The sequence below is a fragment of the Lepisosteus platostomus genome, chromosome 8 (genome assembly GCF_059453375.1).
Source record: "Lepisosteus platostomus isolate fLepPlt1 chromosome 8, fLepPlt1.hap1, whole genome shotgun sequence".
NCBI lineage: Eukaryota > Metazoa > Chordata > Actinopteri > Semionotiformes > Lepisosteidae > Lepisosteus > Lepisosteus platostomus.
Genome location: NC_142618.1, coordinates 28,449,928 through 28,470,735, shown reverse-complemented (window position 1 = coordinate 28,470,735; position 20,808 = coordinate 28,449,928). Strand labels below are relative to the sequence as shown.

At 33.9% G+C, this 20,808-nt stretch overlaps 2 protein-coding genes across 5 annotated transcripts in view; one reads left to right on the top strand and one right to left on the bottom strand.

The window, feature by feature from the left end:
- The window catches only part of LOC148657156 (ALS2 C-terminal-like protein), a 56,744-nt gene extending 42,212 nt beyond the window's left edge, over positions 1–14,532 (bottom strand). For both annotated transcript variants that reach the window (XM_088643040.1, XM_088643041.1), the window contains exons 1-3: positions 14,405–14,532; positions 2,794–2,944; positions 1,956–2,061 (exon numbers count right to left, since the gene is read on the bottom strand). In XM_088643040.1, the coding sequence (XP_088499166.1) occupies positions 1,956–2,061; positions 2,794–2,925 (238 nt within the window). In that variant the 5' untranslated portion in view covers positions 2,926–2,944; positions 14,405–14,532. The remainder of the gene's footprint in view (positions 1–1,955; positions 2,062–2,793; positions 2,945–14,404) is intronic.
- Positions 14,533–15,534: 1,002 nt separating this feature from the next.
- The window catches only part of tmie (transmembrane inner ear), a 90,511-nt gene continuing 85,237 nt past the window's right edge, over positions 15,535–20,808 (top strand). For all 3 annotated transcript variants that reach the window (XM_088643045.1, XM_088643044.1, XM_088643046.1), the window contains exons 1-2: positions 15,535–15,644; positions 18,125–18,271. In XM_088643045.1, coding sequence (XP_088499171.1) covers positions 18,164–18,271 — 108 coding nt within the window. In that variant the 5' untranslated portion in view covers positions 15,535–15,644; positions 18,125–18,163. The remainder of the gene's footprint in view (positions 15,645–18,124; positions 18,272–20,808) is intronic.

Genomic DNA, 20,808 nt, shown 5'->3' with positions numbered 1-20,808 from the left:
TTCTGTTCAGTGAAATTATCTTGAAATAACTATTGGGATTGGCCACACAAATTCCGTTAAATCTTTGAAGATGGGCATAAATTAGGTAACCTTTAAATAATGAAAGGAAAATAGCATTTTTCACTATTAATATTTTATTCAGATGTTCACCATGGAATAAAACAGCATGCTTCAGGGTGAGGAAGGACAAAGATCTAAATTAAATTCTATTATCATAGAAAAACAGAAGTGTTAGAGATATGAGAAGCATTTACAATGACTGATACCATCAGGAAATAGGCAAAATGCTATTATGCTCTACTCCTAAATGACACATGAATTGTACTTAAGCAAGTGTTGATATTAATAAAATACCCACAGTCACTCAAGACAGCGGTTACCTATCCATAAAAAGGGTGACAAAATGTGATTATAGACTAATTACTATTATGACATGCAAACTTTGGCAACAAATAATTATAAATAGTGGATGATATGTATGGAAATAGGATACTGGAAGATAGTAAGTATAGATTTATAAGGTAGAGTTTGCTTAACTAATAGCTTAGATTGCTTTAAACAAGCAACGATAATGCACAATAACAAAACATTTGATATCGTACAGTTCCTTTTTTCTGACTACCCATATTGCAGGCAGTACACATTCAAGAAAGTGAATGTAAACTAAATATAAACAACAATTATCACCATTTATCATTTATGATTTTAGAAAAATAAAATATATAAATTAGAGATACTGATTAAATGTTTTGACATCATTTAGTTTAATTGTTCAATCATGATTGACTGTGATACACTTGAGTGACGCAAAACAGCTAAATCACCTCATTAGTGAAAGTGTTTATTGGGCACTGCTAATTAGATCATTTAACACATCAAGCCTGGTGAAAGTCAAAAAAGGAAAACCCAGAAAGGAACCAATATGAAAATCTTATCAAGAGAGCAATGGAGTCTTGGAGGCTAGACTAATTCAACACACTGTCACTTGCCATCTGAGATGTTTTACAGGCCACAACCACAGGCGTCATCTATAGTATATATCATCATGTTGCTTTTTTATGACTATTTTCTTATTGTATTAGAAACAATATGTCACAACAAGTGATTGATGGCATTCTGATAGCACTATATTGATTGAATCCTGGGAACATACTGGCTGTCCTTCATGCGGGCTCATGACTCAACTTTGTTATAGTTCTAATGATACATTTCTTTTGATGTGCTGTATACTTGGATTAATGATTTGTTAATGGACAGAAAACATTTAAAAATAAATGATGAAAGCTGAGGCACCTGGAGTGATATAATGAGTGTGGTACTACAGTGATCATATTAAAATCACTTCTCTTCTTAATTTAGATCAACAATCTAAGCTATGTGCAGACAAATGCAGAGTATTGCATGCAGGTAGCATGCAGATACTATATGAGGTAACCTGGCCTACAGTAAGTAAAATCAATTTCAAATTCCTCAAATGCTATTCACAAAGTCCATCCACAAAGTCCGAACTCTAATGATCTTATTCGGAATCAGGATTGAAACATAAACATGACTCTAGTGGAAACTGGTTGAAAGAACATTTAGAGCTGAGAACAGGAGGTACTTTTTACACTGAGGGTTGTGGAGTTCTGGATAGATGGGAATCTCAGATTGATTAGTTACTAGCAATCAACTGGGCTACATGAGCCAAATGGCTTCATGTTCTGAGAATTTTGTTCTAAGATATATTTCATGAATACTGAAAAGATTAAGTTCCTTTGTCGTCATAACTCATCTGTTTAAGCAATGCTACTGTAGCTCCTTAAACTAGAGAAATTTGGTAATCTTACCATTACATCTTAGGATCGTTACCATGGCCAAAAATGTTTTAGAATCACTCAACTATTTTCATTGAAATCTCTAATTAAAATCTCAAATTATGGAGCTAGAATATATTACAGTATTTTAGAACTTACTGTAGTACAGCAAATGCTGCAATACATTAGTATTGAGATCAGACAGGCAGTCCAGAAATGCCTTTTCATTCTCTACAAGGGATGTGCTGGCATTCAGCCACTTCTCCTGCAAAAGACAAATATCACGTGCACAGTACAGGATATAGAACAGTATAAAGCATTGTTAGCATTGTTAATCACTGTATCAGTGGGAGTAAACCACTCAGACTTACAATTTACAGCATTACCAATGTTATAGGAAATTATAAAGAAAGAACTAAAACGTTGATTTTTGTCAACAATAAATACGATTATTATGTTAATTAAAATCAATTTAATTAATAAGAAAGACATCAATGCTGAAATACTTCAGAAATACCTTTTATAATACCAATAAAAGTCACAAGAATGATTTATAATATGGGGTTATATTATGGATGGAACTATAAACAACTATCATCAGATGTGTTTGTTATTTTTAAGAGAAGGTTTAGTCTTTATTTTATTAATAGTATTAATACTACTAATAATATTACGATCCAAAAAGTTTGTCTCAAAACTTGCTAAATCTCTTGAAGATGCTTATTGATAAAACTATTTTTAAAATGTCAAAAACATAAATTAACTGTTTAAGAGCATTACTCTCTGTGGTGTTAATGTACAGTACATTGGCCCATCATAGGCAAAAGAAAACATTCTCAGACAGAATTCATTCAATTAAATGGTCAGAGCTTGTTCTAAGATTTTAGGAAACTTAAAACATTTGAATACTTTAAATATGATAAAGTGCACCTGAGACAAATATGACGAAGAACTTAGATGTTCTCATTAAAAAGCAAAGATATATTCCAAGTTGTACCTCCAGGTTTGATTTTTCAGAATCATGTGGAGAGCAGGACAAGGAGGAGTTCCAGACAGCAGAACAGCCGTTATTGCTGTGGTGTGTCATGAGGGACGCCGTCAGTAGGACAGTATTAACCACAAATCTCATTGGGCATCAGCTGTAGAAACTGTGAACCAATAATGAAAAAAAACACACAATTTTCAGAGTTAATAAAAACATACAGTGCAGTGAAGTTACCTGAAATCACAACTATTCTTTCTTACATAATATTTGATTTTCCTACTCACAGGAAAATGCAGAAAGAAACCAGCTGTTTTATACCAATAAGATGAACAAAATTCAGACTTTATTTAAGTTATGGAAAATTACAATACATTCACAAGCTGGTGGCAGAAAAGTATGACTTTGTCACTCTTACTTCTTTCTCACTGCACTGAACATTGCTATTCACTAAGTGCTGTTATGAAATACAGACTTGGTCAAGCGCAAAATACATTAGTGTTTCCTTGGCATTAAATTACTGAATGTGAAGAAACAGACTACTTCAGCATCAAAATGGAAATAGTGAAAGGACATTTAAGCTTGTGCTACATGCTATATTTAACAATGTTTACAACAGACCACGCTGGAAATAACTGCAGTTATATTTAATGCTGTTGGCAACAGAGCACATCTAATTTCTGAGTAGAGCTTACACAAACAATCTTAGACAAGATTATATTACAGATTACAGATTACAAGAAAAACTAAAAAAAAAAACAAATATATGGAACTGGCATTATAACACCTTTTATTTAGGTAGATTTTATTTAGGAATCTAGCAAAGACTTCCAGACCTTGCTGCACAGGTCAAAAGCATATAATTTGGTATTGCTAAACAATATTTCTATATACATGTTTATTTCTTTTTAAACAAACCTCTAAAACAGGAACAAAAAGCAAAAATCCTGAGGTTTCACAAACTGATTCTACTGTTAAATGGATTTCAAAATGAGTAAGAATTAGTTCCTTAAAGTAAAGATTCCTAAGAAGACTGAAACCCTAGCCTTACATGAATACTCCTCATGTACTCATTGTCAGATGTACAAAAGTACACAAAGTCTTTTTATTATATACTTTGTAAAAGGGTGTGGTTATATATCCTTATGTTGATTACGTCAGATATTCCAATTTATTTTTCCACTTCAAGGCTGCTGCTATGGAATACTCATTGAATAGTCACCCTATTTTAAGACAGAGTGACATCTGATTCGCCACCACAGAAAGTTCAGAAGTAGTCAGTCAAATATGCACCATCATTGTGAGCACACAGCTTAAACTAGACTTCAGGTGGCAAACTCCATGCCACTGTATATATAGACAACTCAATGTCATACTATGTTTAAAACAGTAGTCAACTACAGGTAGTTACCTCAGTGACATATTGTAGTGCAATGTCACCTGTAAATCTCTCCTGTAGAAATGAATGGTCAAATACTGGAAAAATACAGTATGTGACATGAACTGGTGACTGGATTGAGCTTTTTCCTCAGAGGTACCAAACACCTACAAATGTATTTACTGTATGTCTCTTTTTACGCGCATTGACTGCTGGTACTTACTCTAAATGTATAATCATGGTACATTATTTTCCTACAGTAGTTAAATATGAGTAATTTTCTCTTATACTCCAGCAAATTAAGCAGTATTGAATCCGCAAAGGTTGACCATTTTCTTAATTGCAAATACACTCATCACATTCAGAAATCAAGTTACACATTATCATGGGCAGTGCATTTTGTCCAACAATTGTACATCAACATGAACTGCCTTGAGGGAATTTCTCATCTCTTAATTTTTTCTCACATAAAAAGCAAAAAGAAAGAAATTAAAATAAACATTGCAGTTAGAGACAACAGTCATTTTCTTTCTACAGTGTCTTTCAAGTCTTGCAAAAGTGTTCTGGCCCTTCCTGAAATGACAAAGTGATGTTTTAAATGTCATATTACATTCAAAACCTGCTTGTTCAAAATGATTATTACTGTAAGTCTATGATAAGCTACAGTAAATGTGAGAAAAAAAGAAAGGGAAAATAATAAAATACATAAGTTTTCAGAGGTGCGAATTCAATATTTGGTGGAATAACTTTTGTCAGTAATTACAGTTGAAAGACTTTTTGGGTAAGTCTGTACCAACTGTGCATATAGGCTTGTTACAGGTTTTGCCCACTCAGCAATTTTTCTGTAGGTCTCTCAAGGTTCTGGGATATTGCTAATAGATATTATATTTTAATTATTAATAGCTATTTTATATATATATACAGTGCAGTCCATAAGTATTTGGACAGTGACACAATTTTTGTTGTTTTGACTCTGTACTCCAGTACATTGGATTTAAAATGAAACAATGACTATGAGATTAAAGTGCAGAATGTCAGCTGTAATTTGTTGGTATTTACGTCTATATTGGGTGAACCATATAGGAATCACAGTCCTTTTTATACATAGTCTTCCCATTTTAGGGGACCAAAAGTAACTGGACAATTGGCTGCTCAGTTGTTTCTTGGCCAGCTGTGTGTTGTTGCATCATTAGTTCATGCACAGGAGAGCTAACAAAAGGTCTAGGGTTGATTCTAGATGTGTAATTTGCATCTGGAGTCTGTTGCTGTTGTTTCTCAACATAAGGACCGACCAAAGAAGTGTTAATGCCACTAAAGCAGGCCATCGTGAGGCTGAAAAATAAGAATACTGTAAATCAATCAGAGACACAGCCAAAACATTAGGTGAGTCAAAATCAACTGTTTGGTACATTGTTAAGAAGCAAGAACACACTGGTGAGCTTAGCAATAGCAAACGACCTGGTAGATTATGAAAGGAAAACCCCTTTTTCGACTGTTGAACAGATCAGGAACACTCTCCAGGATGTAGGCATAGAGGTGTCAAAGACTACCATAAAAAGAAGAATACACCAGCATAATTTCAGAAGGCTCACCACAAGATTCAAACCACTGGTAAAAGGCCACAGAAAGGCCAGGTTACAGTTAGCTAAAAAGTACATAAAAAAGCCTCTAGAGTTCTGGGAAAAAAAAGCCTTATGGACAGATGAGATGCAGATTTACCTGTACCAGAGTGATGGAAAGAGAAAAATGGAACTGCTCATGATCCAAAGCATACCGACGCATCTGTGAAACATGGTGAAGGTAGTGTCATGGCTTGGGCATGTATGGCTGCCAGTGGAACTGGCTCACTTGACCTTATTGATGATGTAACTGCAGACAGCAGCAGCAGGACGAATTCTGAAGTGTAAAGAAGCATCTTATCTGCTCAGATCCAACCAAATGCTTCAAAAGTCATTGGAAGGCGATTCACCTTGCAACAGGACAATAACCCCAAACATAGTGTTAAAGCAGCTATGGAGCTTTTCAGGGTAAAAAAGTGGAATGTTTTTGACTGGCCAAGTCAATCGCCCTACCTGAATTCCATTGGGCATGCATTCCCCTTCCTGAAAACAAGACTGAAAGCAAAAAGCCCCCGAAACAAGCAGGAACTGAAAATGGTTGAATTACAGACCTGGCAGAGCATCACAAAGAAAGTCACCCAACATCTGGGGATATTTGTGGGTTGCAGACATCAAGCGGTCATCAATTGCAAAGGATTTGAAAACATGCCAAATTTGATTTAAGATTATATTAATGTGCCCAATTATTTGTGGTCCCATGAAATGGGAGGTCTATGTATAAAAAGGGCTTTGATTCCTATATGGTTCACCCAATATAGACGTAAACACCCTCGAATTAAAGCTGACATTCTGCACTTTAACCTCATAGTAATTGTTTTATTTAAATCCAATGTGCTGGAGCACAGAGCCAAAACAGCAAAAATTGTGTCACTGTCTAAATACTTATGGACTGCACTGTATATTAGACTTATATTTCTGCTTCACCCAGGAGCTAGACAACCATCCTGTATTTGCTGCATTTGTAGCAAAACTAAACTTATGATGTAACTGCAGACAGGAGCAGCAGGATGCAACTTATCGAAGCAGCAACTTGTCAAAGCATGATCTTAGCCCGATGGCAAGGAAATCCAAGATGATTGGAGAGTATGCTTGGCTGAGGCTCTTATCCAACTTCACAATTATTGAAAGTACAAGAATCCATTTCTGCCTGTTCTGTCATTGAAGAGACGTTCTCCTGTGTCCCTTCAGATTTTCTGAAATGTCAACGTGGGAACAAATGATGTGTGAGAGGGCAGTGAGTCCAGACAAATGGATATTCTGGTCTGGGCCACACACCCTAGAATGTTGTGGGGAATGAGCAGCTACCCTCATTCAATTGACCATTTGCTGGAACACAATTGGTCAGGTGACAATTTAAAAAACAGGAAGTACTAGCTTCCCACTGTTGGTTGGAAGGTCAAAAGACAGACACTCTGTGCGCTCCATTCATCAGAAGAAGAAGAAGGACTTACCGCGGGAGTGTGGAACAAAGGAGTTTGAGCTTTGAGACTTTGTAAGTTTGTGGAGAGTCTCTGGGAGAGAGACTGAGTGTTTTGAAGCCAGTAAACAGCTTAGCTGCGCGGTTGTGATAGTTAAGGACTTAAAAAGTCTAGCCAGGAGCTCAAAAAGGAGCAAGGGTTTTGTTTGATTCGCTTTGTTTTGGTGTTTGCCTTTTATTTTATTTAGCAGTGTAGGAGGTAAAAAATTGTACTATTTTGAATCTGCATTTGTGCCTCTGTTTTCCTGGGCCTGTCTGCTTAAAAGATCATGTGATAACATGCCCAGCAGGGTGTCAAAAGTGGCTCAAGCTATTTCCTACAAATATATATATACTTTACAGTAAGCATATGTAAAATGTAAAATGGCGCTGCAATAAATGCACTGGCTAGCAGTTCTATTAAAATATTTTAACTTACTATCCCTCTATCATTTGTTTCTAATAGTTTATTGAAGAAGCCACCTAACCACAATAGTTTTTGAATTACATATACATTATTACAAATATTATTATTACAAAAAAAAGAATGTAAAGGGTTCTGTAAATTCCAAAGCATATACTTAACTTTTTATTCTTCTGTGGTTGCTTTAGTTTCTTGCACACAAATTGCAACATCCTGTATAACTTCCCATTTGCTTAGTGTTTGGAACATTTGACAGTTAGAGGCCCTTTTTAGTTTCAGTGCAACTGGACTCTTTATTCTAAAGAATATTTCACAATATGTCGTTTTCTTTTAATTGCCACTGGCGATTTCACTCTGTTTAGAATGAATTGTGAAATATTTTACTTCATTTGCTTCGTACTGGAGTTATGTTCAGATTTGACAATACAGGATTCCTAAACTTTCCAAAATACATTTGAATACTGCACATGTTATAGCAAAATTGGGAACACATAGGTATAGTGCTTTGCAAATATACACAGACTCTTTCACAGTTTTCTTTTTTTTTGCATTAAAGGCTGCAATCATGACACTTTAAAGTACTCAAGCAATTAATATGTTATATATACAAAATAAAAACAAAAAGAAAGAACTTAATAGATAATTAAAATGAAAGACTGTCAGAGAGCAAGAAGGAAGCAATTACTACAAGAACAACTCAAATCCTTAATGGATTTTTCTCAGATGAGACAACATTAGAACTTTTAGATCTTAATGCAAAGTTTCTGTTTAGTTTTTATGTTTACAATGCATCACTAAGTCAAGTAATTTCACACAATTGGACACCATAGGAAGGGCTTGAATAGCACAGTATAAAGAAAAACATCATTTGTGGAGGTGAGAAATAAATATGTATTTACAACACAAGAAACCTATTTTAGTTGTTGTTAGAAGTACGATGTGACATGTTAATATAGTACTTCACATGGGTCTTAAAAAAGAAGTGGTTACTGGCTACATTTCAGAACCATACCCATATATTTCATGAGCAAGCAGGGAATAAATTTGGCAATAAAGACAAGCCTCTCATCATACATTTTACCCAAGCTCTAATATTCACTATTGAAAAACTGTGTGGCGGGGACATGTTACATTTGCAATGGTGGTGGACAGAATCAGAGTACAGATTGAAATAAAATGTTATCTTTTAGGATAGCAAAAAATGTAAAACACTGCCATATTTATGGAAAGCGGCCATAAAGCAAACATACTGGGTGCTATTCTAAAGAACACAAATGAAAGAACTGAGAAAGTTCTACACTGAAAGCAATGAAAAATACTACATACCAACTGTCCACCACAAGTAAAGTAAAACTCTCCCCTCCTTTACAAATGTGCTGCCATAGGCGAAAGTCTGGTAGTTCTTTGTTTTGATTTCCAGGTCACTTGATTTTCAGTAAGCGTAGCAGTTTACCATAGAACCTATCCAAAGCTTTTTATTACACAAAATAAGCCTTGCCTAAGTGATCATTGGAATAACCAAAGTTCTGTTGAACTGAAATCCAGTAAATGTTAATTCCATAAACGGTTTTAGTAAGGATCAATTATATTCTTATTATTTTAGTTATGTGCATTTAAGCTATGAACAAATATCATTAAACTATCTGCATTCATTTTATGACATCAAATTTATTAGTAGCACATTTTATAAATACTAAACAAGCAGATGTGTGAAAAAATGTGAAAGGAGTTTTGGTTTTGTAACTGAAGTTTGCTATTCATGTTTATTAATTAATACAGTGATTGTGCTATGAAGCTTAGTTATCTCTAAATACCTGCAAATAAAGATTATACTTCTCTTTTCATTGATTTACACCACATTTTTTTTGTTTGTAATAACTTTGGTTATAATACTGTGTGTATTTTATTATAAACACAAATCTTAGTGTAGCACATATTTTAATGTAACACACGTAATTAAAGAAAAAAATGTATTCTTATCTTACAAAGTCATATTTCTTACAAACAGAACTCAGAAACTGTACAAACCAACATCTTTTGTACCCAGAAATGGCACTTGAACACTAATTTGCAACATATTCTATATTTCTTTTAGTTTAGTCTCATCTAAAATGTTTAGAAGAAAGCCTACAATTCAGGAATTCTGGAGTATATAGAGCAAAGATTACGTTGCTTTATATATTCTGGGTTCATGTTGGTGCCACAGAAAATGTAATTATATTGTTACAGTATAATGCAAAATAATTACATGATTATATAATAAACTATCGAAAAAGTAGATTCCTCACCCCAATTTAGATTTCATTACCTTGTAATAATTGATGGATCACTGTGTTTGCTTCTGACCACATTATATGTGCAGAGTATTCAGTTATTGCAATAATCCTCTAGATACAGGTTTTGGTTTATCACTGACATCTGCATAATAATGAAATACACACCCAATTCTTTTCCTTTACTCCACCAATACATTTCACTTTTATACTTTTTAATGTGTTTTTAACAGAGCTATAGAATAACTTATGGAATAATGTTATAGAATAACAACTACGTTAAGAAAATCTGGTAAGGGTTTACTGAAGTGACTCCTTCATAAACATTACACAACATAATATAACAAAATGCATAAATAACATGTACAGTAGCTAAAGTTTCACTACAGAATATCACTTCCACTGTTTCAGAGCTGCATGTTCAGAAAGTTCTTATCGGCTCTCAAGTTCATAATTGTCTTTCTTCACTGTCACCTTACTCTCTGCCTGCAGGTCTGCTCTTATCTTCCAGCTGAAACTCTTATTCAGTTGAAACAGTTATCAACCATTCTAAATAATTGGATATCTGCAATGTAATTTGCCACAATGGTGTGTACAATATTATGCATGGTTTTATATTTGTTATGAAATATTTTTTGTGTGTTTTTTAGTCTTGTTCAGGTAAAGTATTACTGCACATACTTGGTGAAAGGAACACACTACAAGCTTTATTGTTTGCTTGTTTTTGTGTCTTGAGGTGCACTAAGATGTTTCTTAGTGGTACCTTGCACTAGAAACCTTTTATCCAAAGTAGCACTTTTTAAATTCATGTGGATGTGTCCATAACAAATAAAACCAGTCGCTTTGACAGTATGTAAAATCAACAAGTATAGTAAATTGGAATAATATATATACAATTACACAGTACATTTGCTCTTCTATTGCAGATCAGTAACTGAATTGTTGATTTTAAAACTCCTTCTCCAAATCTTTGTTTTGAAATTGAAAGAGGGATATCAAAACCTACCTTAGAGTTGACCTACTAACTTTTATTTTTCTGAATTAAAATATATACAGTATATATATATTAATTTCTAAATAATTATTGCATTATCTGGCAACAGCATTCCAGTTTGCAGGAGCTGCTAACACATGTTGATCAGATCTTAGTTGTTTAAGAAAACAAGCAAACAAAATGAAATGTTGCAAAGCAATTTGTTTAGCAAAATACAAACCTCCATTTGATCAAACTTAATTTAAAGTGAAACAAATAGCTATTATATGGTAATTTTAATGCAATACTGAATGGAAATAACTGAGTAAAGTAAACAAAACTAATAGTTAAATAGTTTAATTGACTATGAAAAACAGATTGCATTGAAGACTAGGAGTCTTAGATGTTTTTAGTGTTATACAAGTAGCAAAATATTACATTGAGTCTGATCATTTTTAAAGTTTAGGGAATGCAAACAAGTGAATCAACTGGATCATAATTTCTATTTAGAAAATGAATTCAGTTGACTTTTCCTTAAATTAGGCAGAATTAGGTGGAGAATGATTCAGTGTGCTAAAGTTGTCAGCATCATAGAATTCTATTCTCATGCAGGTTTTGACTTCACACCTTTCTTCACACTTCAAACTTCCTGGGTAGCCTCTCTGCCTCTCTGCCCCTCCTGCCTCCTCCCCTCTCCCAGCTAATGTTCTTCTGTGCTATTTAATCTTTGCTGTCTGCCCTGAAGAAGGCTTCACAGCAGAAACGTGTTTTCCCTCTTCTCTTTTCAGCATGGAATAAACCTATTACTTGTTCCTTTGCAGTATCATAGAATGACATGAATGGACTGCAATAACATGTTATCATATTATCATTCATTATTCCACACTCGTAGTTTATGATAGGTTGAATTAGACTTCCTCATCCTGAGGCCATGCAGAGCAATATTACAGTAATTTGGCAACTTCAATGTCAATAAAACTGCTGGCAATTTCAGGAACTTGAAGAAGTTAACTTGTACATGCAAAAATGAAACCTTTTGATTTAAATTTACTACTCCACCATTGACACTAAGCCAAGTCAATCAATATTTAAAATAAAAACACGTACTGTAAGTAAACATTATGCGTTGAATTAGCATGAAATTTCCTAAATAAACCATTTTACTATCTGATATACAGTATTAATGGAAAGTTATTACGCCATGGATCCCCAACGTATTTGCTAGGAAACAAAAGCCTTGTTGCATCATGGCTGGTACTCACACATGTGATTTCTCCAGGAAATTCAGGACAATAAAGTTCTTACTTCGCTATGCTGTAAACACAAGTGACCTACAAATGAAATGAGCATCCTGCATGCCTGCTTTTGAAAAATTTGATAGTTTACCACATTACACGATATAAGCTTTAAGTGCAAGCAAAATATAAGTCTGATAGAATAAGAAAGAGACCAAAACTTTATTCTCATAATATCTCAAATATCTAATTTTTCTACATCGATTCCACAAGACTCAGAATATACCGAACACAAACACAAAACACACCGTCAGTATCAAGAATTGTTTGTTTTCTTTCAAACACCCAAATGTTAAATACCATGCCATTTCCTGAATTTCTGTTCACATAAAAAAACTTATTTTTATGTAGATAGTAACTTATTTACAGTATTGGAAATTATAATAGAAACAAAGGAAAAAAAGTGGATATACAGTAAAATACAAATTTCATATTAATGTCTTTGTCTTGTCAACCTCTTTTACTGTCAAAAGTACTAGTTTTATTGCAGCCTACGCATGCTGACGCAGCTACCCACCTGAACTACTAGTTTTATAAATCCCTAACATTCTGATACAAAAGCCTTTCGCTTTTATCCAAGAGCTATTAATATTTTGCTTGGCATACTGTAATTATGCACCTGTTGTATTATTTATTAATATTGTTTTATTTATACCAACTACACCTTTCATTTATTTGTTAAATAGACTTTGTTCTCCAAAACATTTTTCACTTTTCATGTGTTGTTAATAAATGTCTATTCAAACTGTCATTTCTCAGCAAAGCATCAAACTGTTAAATCAAATGCCACGATTCTCGCTTTCTCAAAAAGATAAAAGTGTTTCAAAACAAATCATTCCATCTAAAATTAGTTTTGTTCATGTAGTCACGGAAGCAAAGAAATAAAAAAAATTAGGAAAATATACAGAATGCTTAGAGCCACCAACTCATGGTCATTAAACAGTTCCCTCTTCTGATTATTCTTTTGATCATGTATTTTGTAAACCTTGGAATAATCAGAAACTTATTGTAAGCAATTATACGGGCAAGTACTCCAAAATAAAATCTTCATGCAGCACTAACTGCCTGTTATAATGTGGATTTAGCAGTATTGTTCATATAATCTTAATATGTGTGGCTGTACATCTGAGGCAATAATGGAGAGCTAGCCTAACATACTACAAAAAATAAATTATACATTCTTCTGTTTTTTTGTACTTTGGTATTTACTTGTTTATTTTATTTTCTAAACAAATGCTGCTGTATACAGTATATTGTATTATGGCTCAAGCATTTTTTCATTTAACAAAGTTCTTAACTAGTAAAAGTAATTAAAGTTTTAAAATCTATATTGTAGGAGCAATGCATCATGAGATTGCCTTAGGCTGGGCACTGAAAGAAAAGAGGTACATCTCAAGGCAAATGAGTGCTTATTTCTAAATTATAACAAAATTTGCCCTTTGTACCTAAAGATAATGATGCCATCAGCAAGTGTTCAAGAGGTCCTTAACTAACTCAGCACTAAGTCAAAAGTCAGCACTCTTATAAATGACTGTTACAGATTTTTAACTACAATCAAGAACAGAAATATATAGACTGTCTTTTCAGCTAAATACTATACTTAGAATTTATTAAAACCTGTACATTCTTTTAAGACAGCACTTAAAAATGATTCTTGTTTTACTAACAGTACAGTAACGATTGTACAGTTTACAATCATCTATGACAACTGCACACAATCAACTTAAACAAGAGAGAACTGGAGCTGATTGCAAGATCTGTTGTTTTTCTTTGAAACTGATAGCCACAATCAAGCTTAAGTGTTCTTTTGGTACTGAAATCAACCTGGAAATACTACTGACCACATACAGTATAATCTTCAGAGATACTTGTATTCAGCAGTAACAATATTTTTTTTTTATTTACATTAATTTACATCCCTTTGATTCAATAAATTAGTAACTTACATTTCAGTTTAAAGAATGAAAATGTTATTAAGATGCCTCCTCAAAATGAAAAAGAGGACTAAGAACATGTTGAAATAAATCTGTGAATTACTGTAAATGCATCTTGTTTTGGTTATAAAAACACAGATCAAGGGTGAAAAATGTGTCAGCAGGGGGAATATTCTTTCTCTTGCTCAGCTACAGCAATTCAAAAAGAAAAGACTTGTTGTATTTTTGTTTTGATACAAAGTTTACCATGTAAATATAGAGTTTTGCTTCTTACCATGAGATTTCGGGCTCACATCTCTTTGTCTGTGTCCCATGCCTGTCTATGAAGTTGAGCTTCAGCTCACCACGGTTTCTTTTCACTACTCAAATGACCTGCATCAGAATAGAAACAAGGAAGTCAAGCACCCAGCTGACAGCCTATCCCAAGGTGCTTTGCTCACATTCCTGGTCGACATGGAAACTGTGGGCTATGCCTTTTTTTTTTTGCTCCTGGCAGTCTTCCCATCTCCTAACTCATCTGTAAGAAAGTTACTCCCAAATTCTTGTATGTTCTTGTGTGTTATGTCCAATTATGGTGTTGCAGGGAAGGGCTCTCTAAAAAACTGATTCATCTGTGAGCACCTAAAGAGAAATTAAATGTACCCCTCTGGCCTTTGCAGCCACACCAGGAGCTACTAATAATCTGATTTTTACTTTTAATACGCTATAGACAGAGAATAATATTTTACCTGAAATACATTATAAATAAGCATCTTTAAAAAACTGTAGTATTGCACTTAGTACAATTGGTAAAAATAAATTTCACAAAATCTAATAGTTTGTAAAAGATTTTGATAAATCATTTTATTAGAGAAAATGGTTAGAATTCCTAATTTTCAAAACTGTTGAGTTTACTGTTGAAATTAAATTAACAGAGCATTTAATAGTTAAATGTACCTTTAGCCTGCGGTTAAGACATGGCAGTACTTTAAATCTTCTCTGATGGTCTATCCCTACATTTGATCATGTTTCCGCAGCAACCGGTCAGAAAATGTGTCACGCTATATGAAGTGTAAAATTAATAATGTGCAGACGTAATTTAGACATGTCTTTACACTCGATCATTTCCTTTTTACATGCTTTTTATATAATGGACAGTTGTTCTAATACTCTTATTATTTGACATAAATTCTTTAATATATGGCATACTGTACATGTATTTCAGTAAACCTTTTCAAATTTTATTTTATTTTTTAAAAGATAATCTAGGTGTTTCCTTGATATCCTAATGAATCAGTATGCAGAACATGTTGCAGCACGCATCATTATGTTAAACACCCATTGTGTAAAGTGCCAGCTTATTATTATAAGTAAATGTCTAAGTTATGCAAGGTTTGTTCCAGTAACACCTACTATATGGCACGTCATGAGATGATACCCAATGTGAGTCTCCTAAGGAATATTCAGTAATGAATTGGTGGGAAGTCAGGGATGCAATGATGAATAATCATGAATATGTGATTTGACTTTATACTGTAAGTAAATATCTGATCAGCTTTTCATTGACGATGTACCAAGAAATGGTTAATGTACAGTACAGAGAGTATTGATAAAGGAGGATATCTCAAACTGCCACAATGAAGTTATTGAGGAAGTGCAGGGAAAATAAATTTATAGAAATCTTTTTAAACATATACTGTATCTTCAACTTATATTCAGGCTAAATCTTAGGTATTGTCTTAGAGTTGCTACTTTTTAAAAATCAAGGGCTGCTCGGTCTGCTTTGCATGGTCTTGTATTTGGATAAAATGATTAAAAGAGTGTTCTGTTGTTAAATAAACATTGCATTAACTTTGCACTATATTTGTACTTCATAAGAGATAAAGGATTGTTTTCACAAATCCTTGAACCCTGAGGCCTTGAAGGAAGCAAATTTGAAAAAGTTTAAACAAAAAACAAGAAATAGAAGGAAAATCAAACGTATAGAATCTTTATGAAGATAACATTTTTACTTGTTATGAAAGGACTATTTTCCATTAAGACCTTTATAAATAATACGTTTATTTTGATTTCTATTTAACAGGTAATAGTTTGTTTGCAAGTATATTGTAGTTTAATATATAGAAGTGTATCTCTGGTTTTAAAGGAACCTGTTGTCTTAATTTTCTCTGTAAAAGAGTTCTCAGTGATTTGACACCTTACAATGAAAAATTGATTTTGCTGGATCTTTTTAATTGGGTTTTTCTGGCCTAAAATAAAAGATTTAGTGAAGCAAATTGAGTTGCATTTTTACTTTCAGAACTCATCAGGAACAAAAAACAGGGGACAGTGGGTTCTTATTTATCATGACTACAGTACTATGACAGCTCTTTTAACTAGCTGCACACCAGAGCATATCCTGGAAGCATAAAGGGCACGGTAGGACTGAGAGCACACAATTGCTCCTGTATTAAATTGGATGACAGTCTATTGCTGGACCAAAGAACAAGTAACAATTTTATCCTGTGTTCCCAACGAAAACCCACACAAAGGCATGGAGAAAATTTAATGACATGACAATGAACAATGTCTGGACAATGACATGAGGTAGAGCCCTAACTGCCATGCCACCCCCTTAGGTCTTCCACATCATTAAATTAATAGGCATTTTATTTGTCCAGTGCTTTGGTAAGTTGACCTCCACACTAAGAATTTGAAAGTCCTGTATATTGAGGTTTTTCCCAACACATCACTAATTACCCTGGCAAAATAAAACAAATGAAACATTAAAGTAAGTAGGCAAGGTATGGGACAATAAGTGATATTTCTAGTTCTTCTATACAAATGGTGAACCTCATGCTTACATCACTTACTGATCTTGATGTTATTTTATATAATCTTGGTAAAATCTCCAAAAACACATTATATACACATATATTGTAATATAAGGCATTGGAAGTTAATAAACATATCTTTGAAATTATGTTAATTGTCATCGCAAAGGGGCGATTAAGATTAAAAATAATGCTCAAGCATTAATTCACTAAATGTTTTAGAATGAGTAGCACGGTGGCACAGTGGTTATCATTGCTGCCTTCCAGAGTTAGGGCCTTGGTTTCAGTTCTAGACCTGGGGTGATATCTGTGTGAAGTTTGCATATTCTCCTAGTGTTTGTGTTTTCTCTGTGTTTTCACTGGGTTGTCTAGTTCCCTTCCACTATCAAAAGACATACTGGTAGGTTAATTGGATTTTGGGAAGCTTGGCCCAGGTGTGAGTGTGTGCATGTTTGTGTCTGTGTATCTTTCCTGAGTCCTGTCCAAGGTGTATCCTGCCTGTGTCCTTTGCTTGCTGAGTTAGGCTCCTGCTCCCCCTGAAACCCTGATTTGGATAAAGTGGTTAGAAAATGGATGGATAGATGCTTTAAAAGATAAGAGAGAAGATTTCCACTATTATCACTGCTAAAAAATTATTATTTTTTACTTGAACATAAAGATACCCTTGTTTCTTTAAATACAAAGGTGTTTGTTTCAACCATGTATGTTTGGTTGTTTTACGTTTAAGTCGATGCATTTTTTTCTTGCAAAACAAAAAGCCTAAAGCTGATTAATATGGAACAGTAGAAAAGTTAATGAAAGAACAGAAACAGAACTTATTTTTAGTAAATGCAGCAAAAGCAAGTGTGCATTATATAAGAAACACACACCATGTTTGTACTTTGTCACACAGTATAATTGTAGAAGCTTAATTTTACAATCCTACCCTTTGCCATTTCTTCCTTCTTCCCTGCATGACCTGCACTCTGAAACAGAGTTCACGGTCTCTCGGTAGCAGCTCTGAGTTCTACCACTAAAAAAGAGCGTAAGTGACACCAGCCTTATTAATTAATGGACCCTGAGGGACGGGTCCTGGACCCTGCCCAGTGGAGTGGAAAGGTATTGCTCTGTAAGGGAAGGAAAGCAGTGCGACAGATGCAAGCGTGCTGTCAGCAGTTTGCTGACTATCAATCACCTGGACTATTGTGGTCCTCCCTTCACAGATTGCTAGAGGGGGAGCGGGAGAGGGGAGAGAAAAGAAGATGGCGTGGGATCTACACCCTTGCTCATTTATTTCGCTGCTCGGCTCTCTGTCTGTCCTGCTTTCCCTGTACATGTCGGTTGTGGTTCCACAGATCCCCGATCCTGAGGTAAGAATAGACTTATTGTCTTTCACAAAGGTGTCATCGGGTTACAAGAAACATTGCAATGCCTGGGTTCATTACTTGGGTATTTAAGGTGGCACCTAGGGTCTTGTGTTGATGCACCATTGTGCTAAATAACAAAATCTGAACAATGACCTTAAAAGACACAGGTCTTTTTGTTGTTTATTTGTTTTTGTCTGTTCTGTTTTTTGTCTGTCTGTTCAACTATGGTTTGTATGTTTTTAATTAAATACATAAAAAGCTCAAATTTATCCTTATTTTTGCTTTTATATAGGTATTTGCAATAACTTTAACAAATAATAAAGACCAAAACCATAGAGTTAAATTGTGATTCAAGCAATCTTAATTTAAATGTTAAGTAATTTTGCTGAATTACAGAAATTAAGTGTATATGTCACCCTCATGAATACTGATGCTCAAAGTAAACAATAGAACTTACCCAAAAAACCCTAAAATGTTAATTTTGTTCTTAGCTGCAATGGCATTGACCACAATAAAAATAATGATGAGGTATTAATAAAAACCTTTAAATGCCTTGAAAAAGTAAAACAAAGTGAATAGACAGGCCTTGGACAATACCAAATGAACAGTTACGAAAATAAATTACTAGACACTTTTAAATTAAATCTAAAATTTTAATTTTTAAATTTAGTTGATTAGGATACCTAAAAAATAATGGGCAATTCTAAGATAAATCACACAAAAGACATGCATTTTAGAGTGCTTATTGAGGCACAGTCCTTTTGATTTTGATACAGAATTAGATTAAGTTATATCCAGAACACTTATACTTGGTGTAGAACACTTGGTGTAGAAACTGTATCTTACCAGAAGCAACTGAATTCAAAGGAAATAGAAACAAGAGGTTTAGTTTTTCAGTAGAAATGTGCAGTATACGTTTTTATTGCCCCAAAAGTTTTTTCATTGAATATAAGATGAGAAATCTATTTTCAATTTTGTGTTTTCAAAAAAATAAATTGGATTTCCCAAAAGAAGATGATATACTATTCATGAACAAAGCTGTTTTAAGACAATTCAACATAATTGTAAAGACAGCAGAGACAGTAAACACAATCAGCAGTCTTGGTAATAAGTAACAAAACATTTCTTGGTTCCACCAGGAATTAAAAGGTGTTAATAACCCACAATAACCTCTAGATCTTGCAGGTATCTAATGTTTTTATATTTTATTACATAAAAAATGGAGTCAAATTAAAAAAAATGTGATAAAATCATAATGATGGCAAAGCTTTAGTTGTTTTTGAATGTGCATTTAAGTTCATTTAAAGATATTCTTCCAAAGGTGTGTCTATGGTGACACCTAGAATTTAATTTAATCAGAATAAAGAACTTAATCAGAATAAATTGATCTAAAAATGCATTCATTTTCTACCCATTGTTGACCGTTAGAGCACAGTGTCTGTATTTTCTAGACGAGAAGTTACTAAGGAGTTCCAAGCACAATACAATGCTGATACCTGACAAATGTAATTTAATGTAGAGGAGTACTAACACACAAATGCAGGGGCTAATGTGCAATCATCACTTAGCTAATAAAACAACCTGTGAAAGAGACTTGGTAGTTTCACCGTTGTTCACTTCTAGGTTAGGATCAAAAGGGATGATAGGGTATATAATTGAAATGTCATGAATACTGAACATACATATACAGATATGCAGATACTGTAGATTAGTTAGACTTAATTGGAAGTTTTGACTACAGCTTAATTCTGCACATTATGAAAAGGGTAATGTTGCCCCAGGATGAGTTTAAAAAGATAGCTTAAATAAAATGAATCTCTTCAGCCTCGATCAGAGGTGATTCTGAATCCCAAAAAAGCATATGAAAAAATATTATGATCGGCAATGAAGCAAGAACCCAGGGTTACAGATGGCTTTTACGATTAAAGTATAAAGAGAACTGAGAACAAGAAGCACTTCTTTACAATGAATAGCGGTGATGCAGCAGCTCTAGATTCCCTCAAAAAAAGCCGTACTATTTCCAGGTTCTGGGAAAAAGAGTAAAAGGGGTCAAATCACTTACTTCTTATGTTGTAAAGCATTCTACATCTGGAAGCAAGGGTTTATTTACAACACAATTCATTTAATTTAATCTAATCAGGCTATATTCCTTGAGTCTACCAAGTAGCTTTTGTGACCTGCCTGAAAAAAAAAACATTCTGCTCTACAAGAAAATTAAGAAGCATTCCATACAATGTGACTTTATTCAAGAACGTCTGGGGTAACAGACGTTTCACTTGCTGTACCTAGCCAACAACTATAAACCAATAAATCCACATCTACGGTATAGAGCAAGCAAGGTTATCGCTTTGCATCTGCTTTCTGTAATCACCTTTCAATGATAACAAAAAAGTCTAAAAAAATATTTTTTCTTTGTTAAGGAAACTTCTAATTCTTTGAATTCAAACTAATTTCTGTAGTCTTTGGAAAAACAAACAAACATGTTGGCTGTTTTCAGTTCCTGTATTGCACCTGGTCTACCAATGTGCTATAGCAGTATA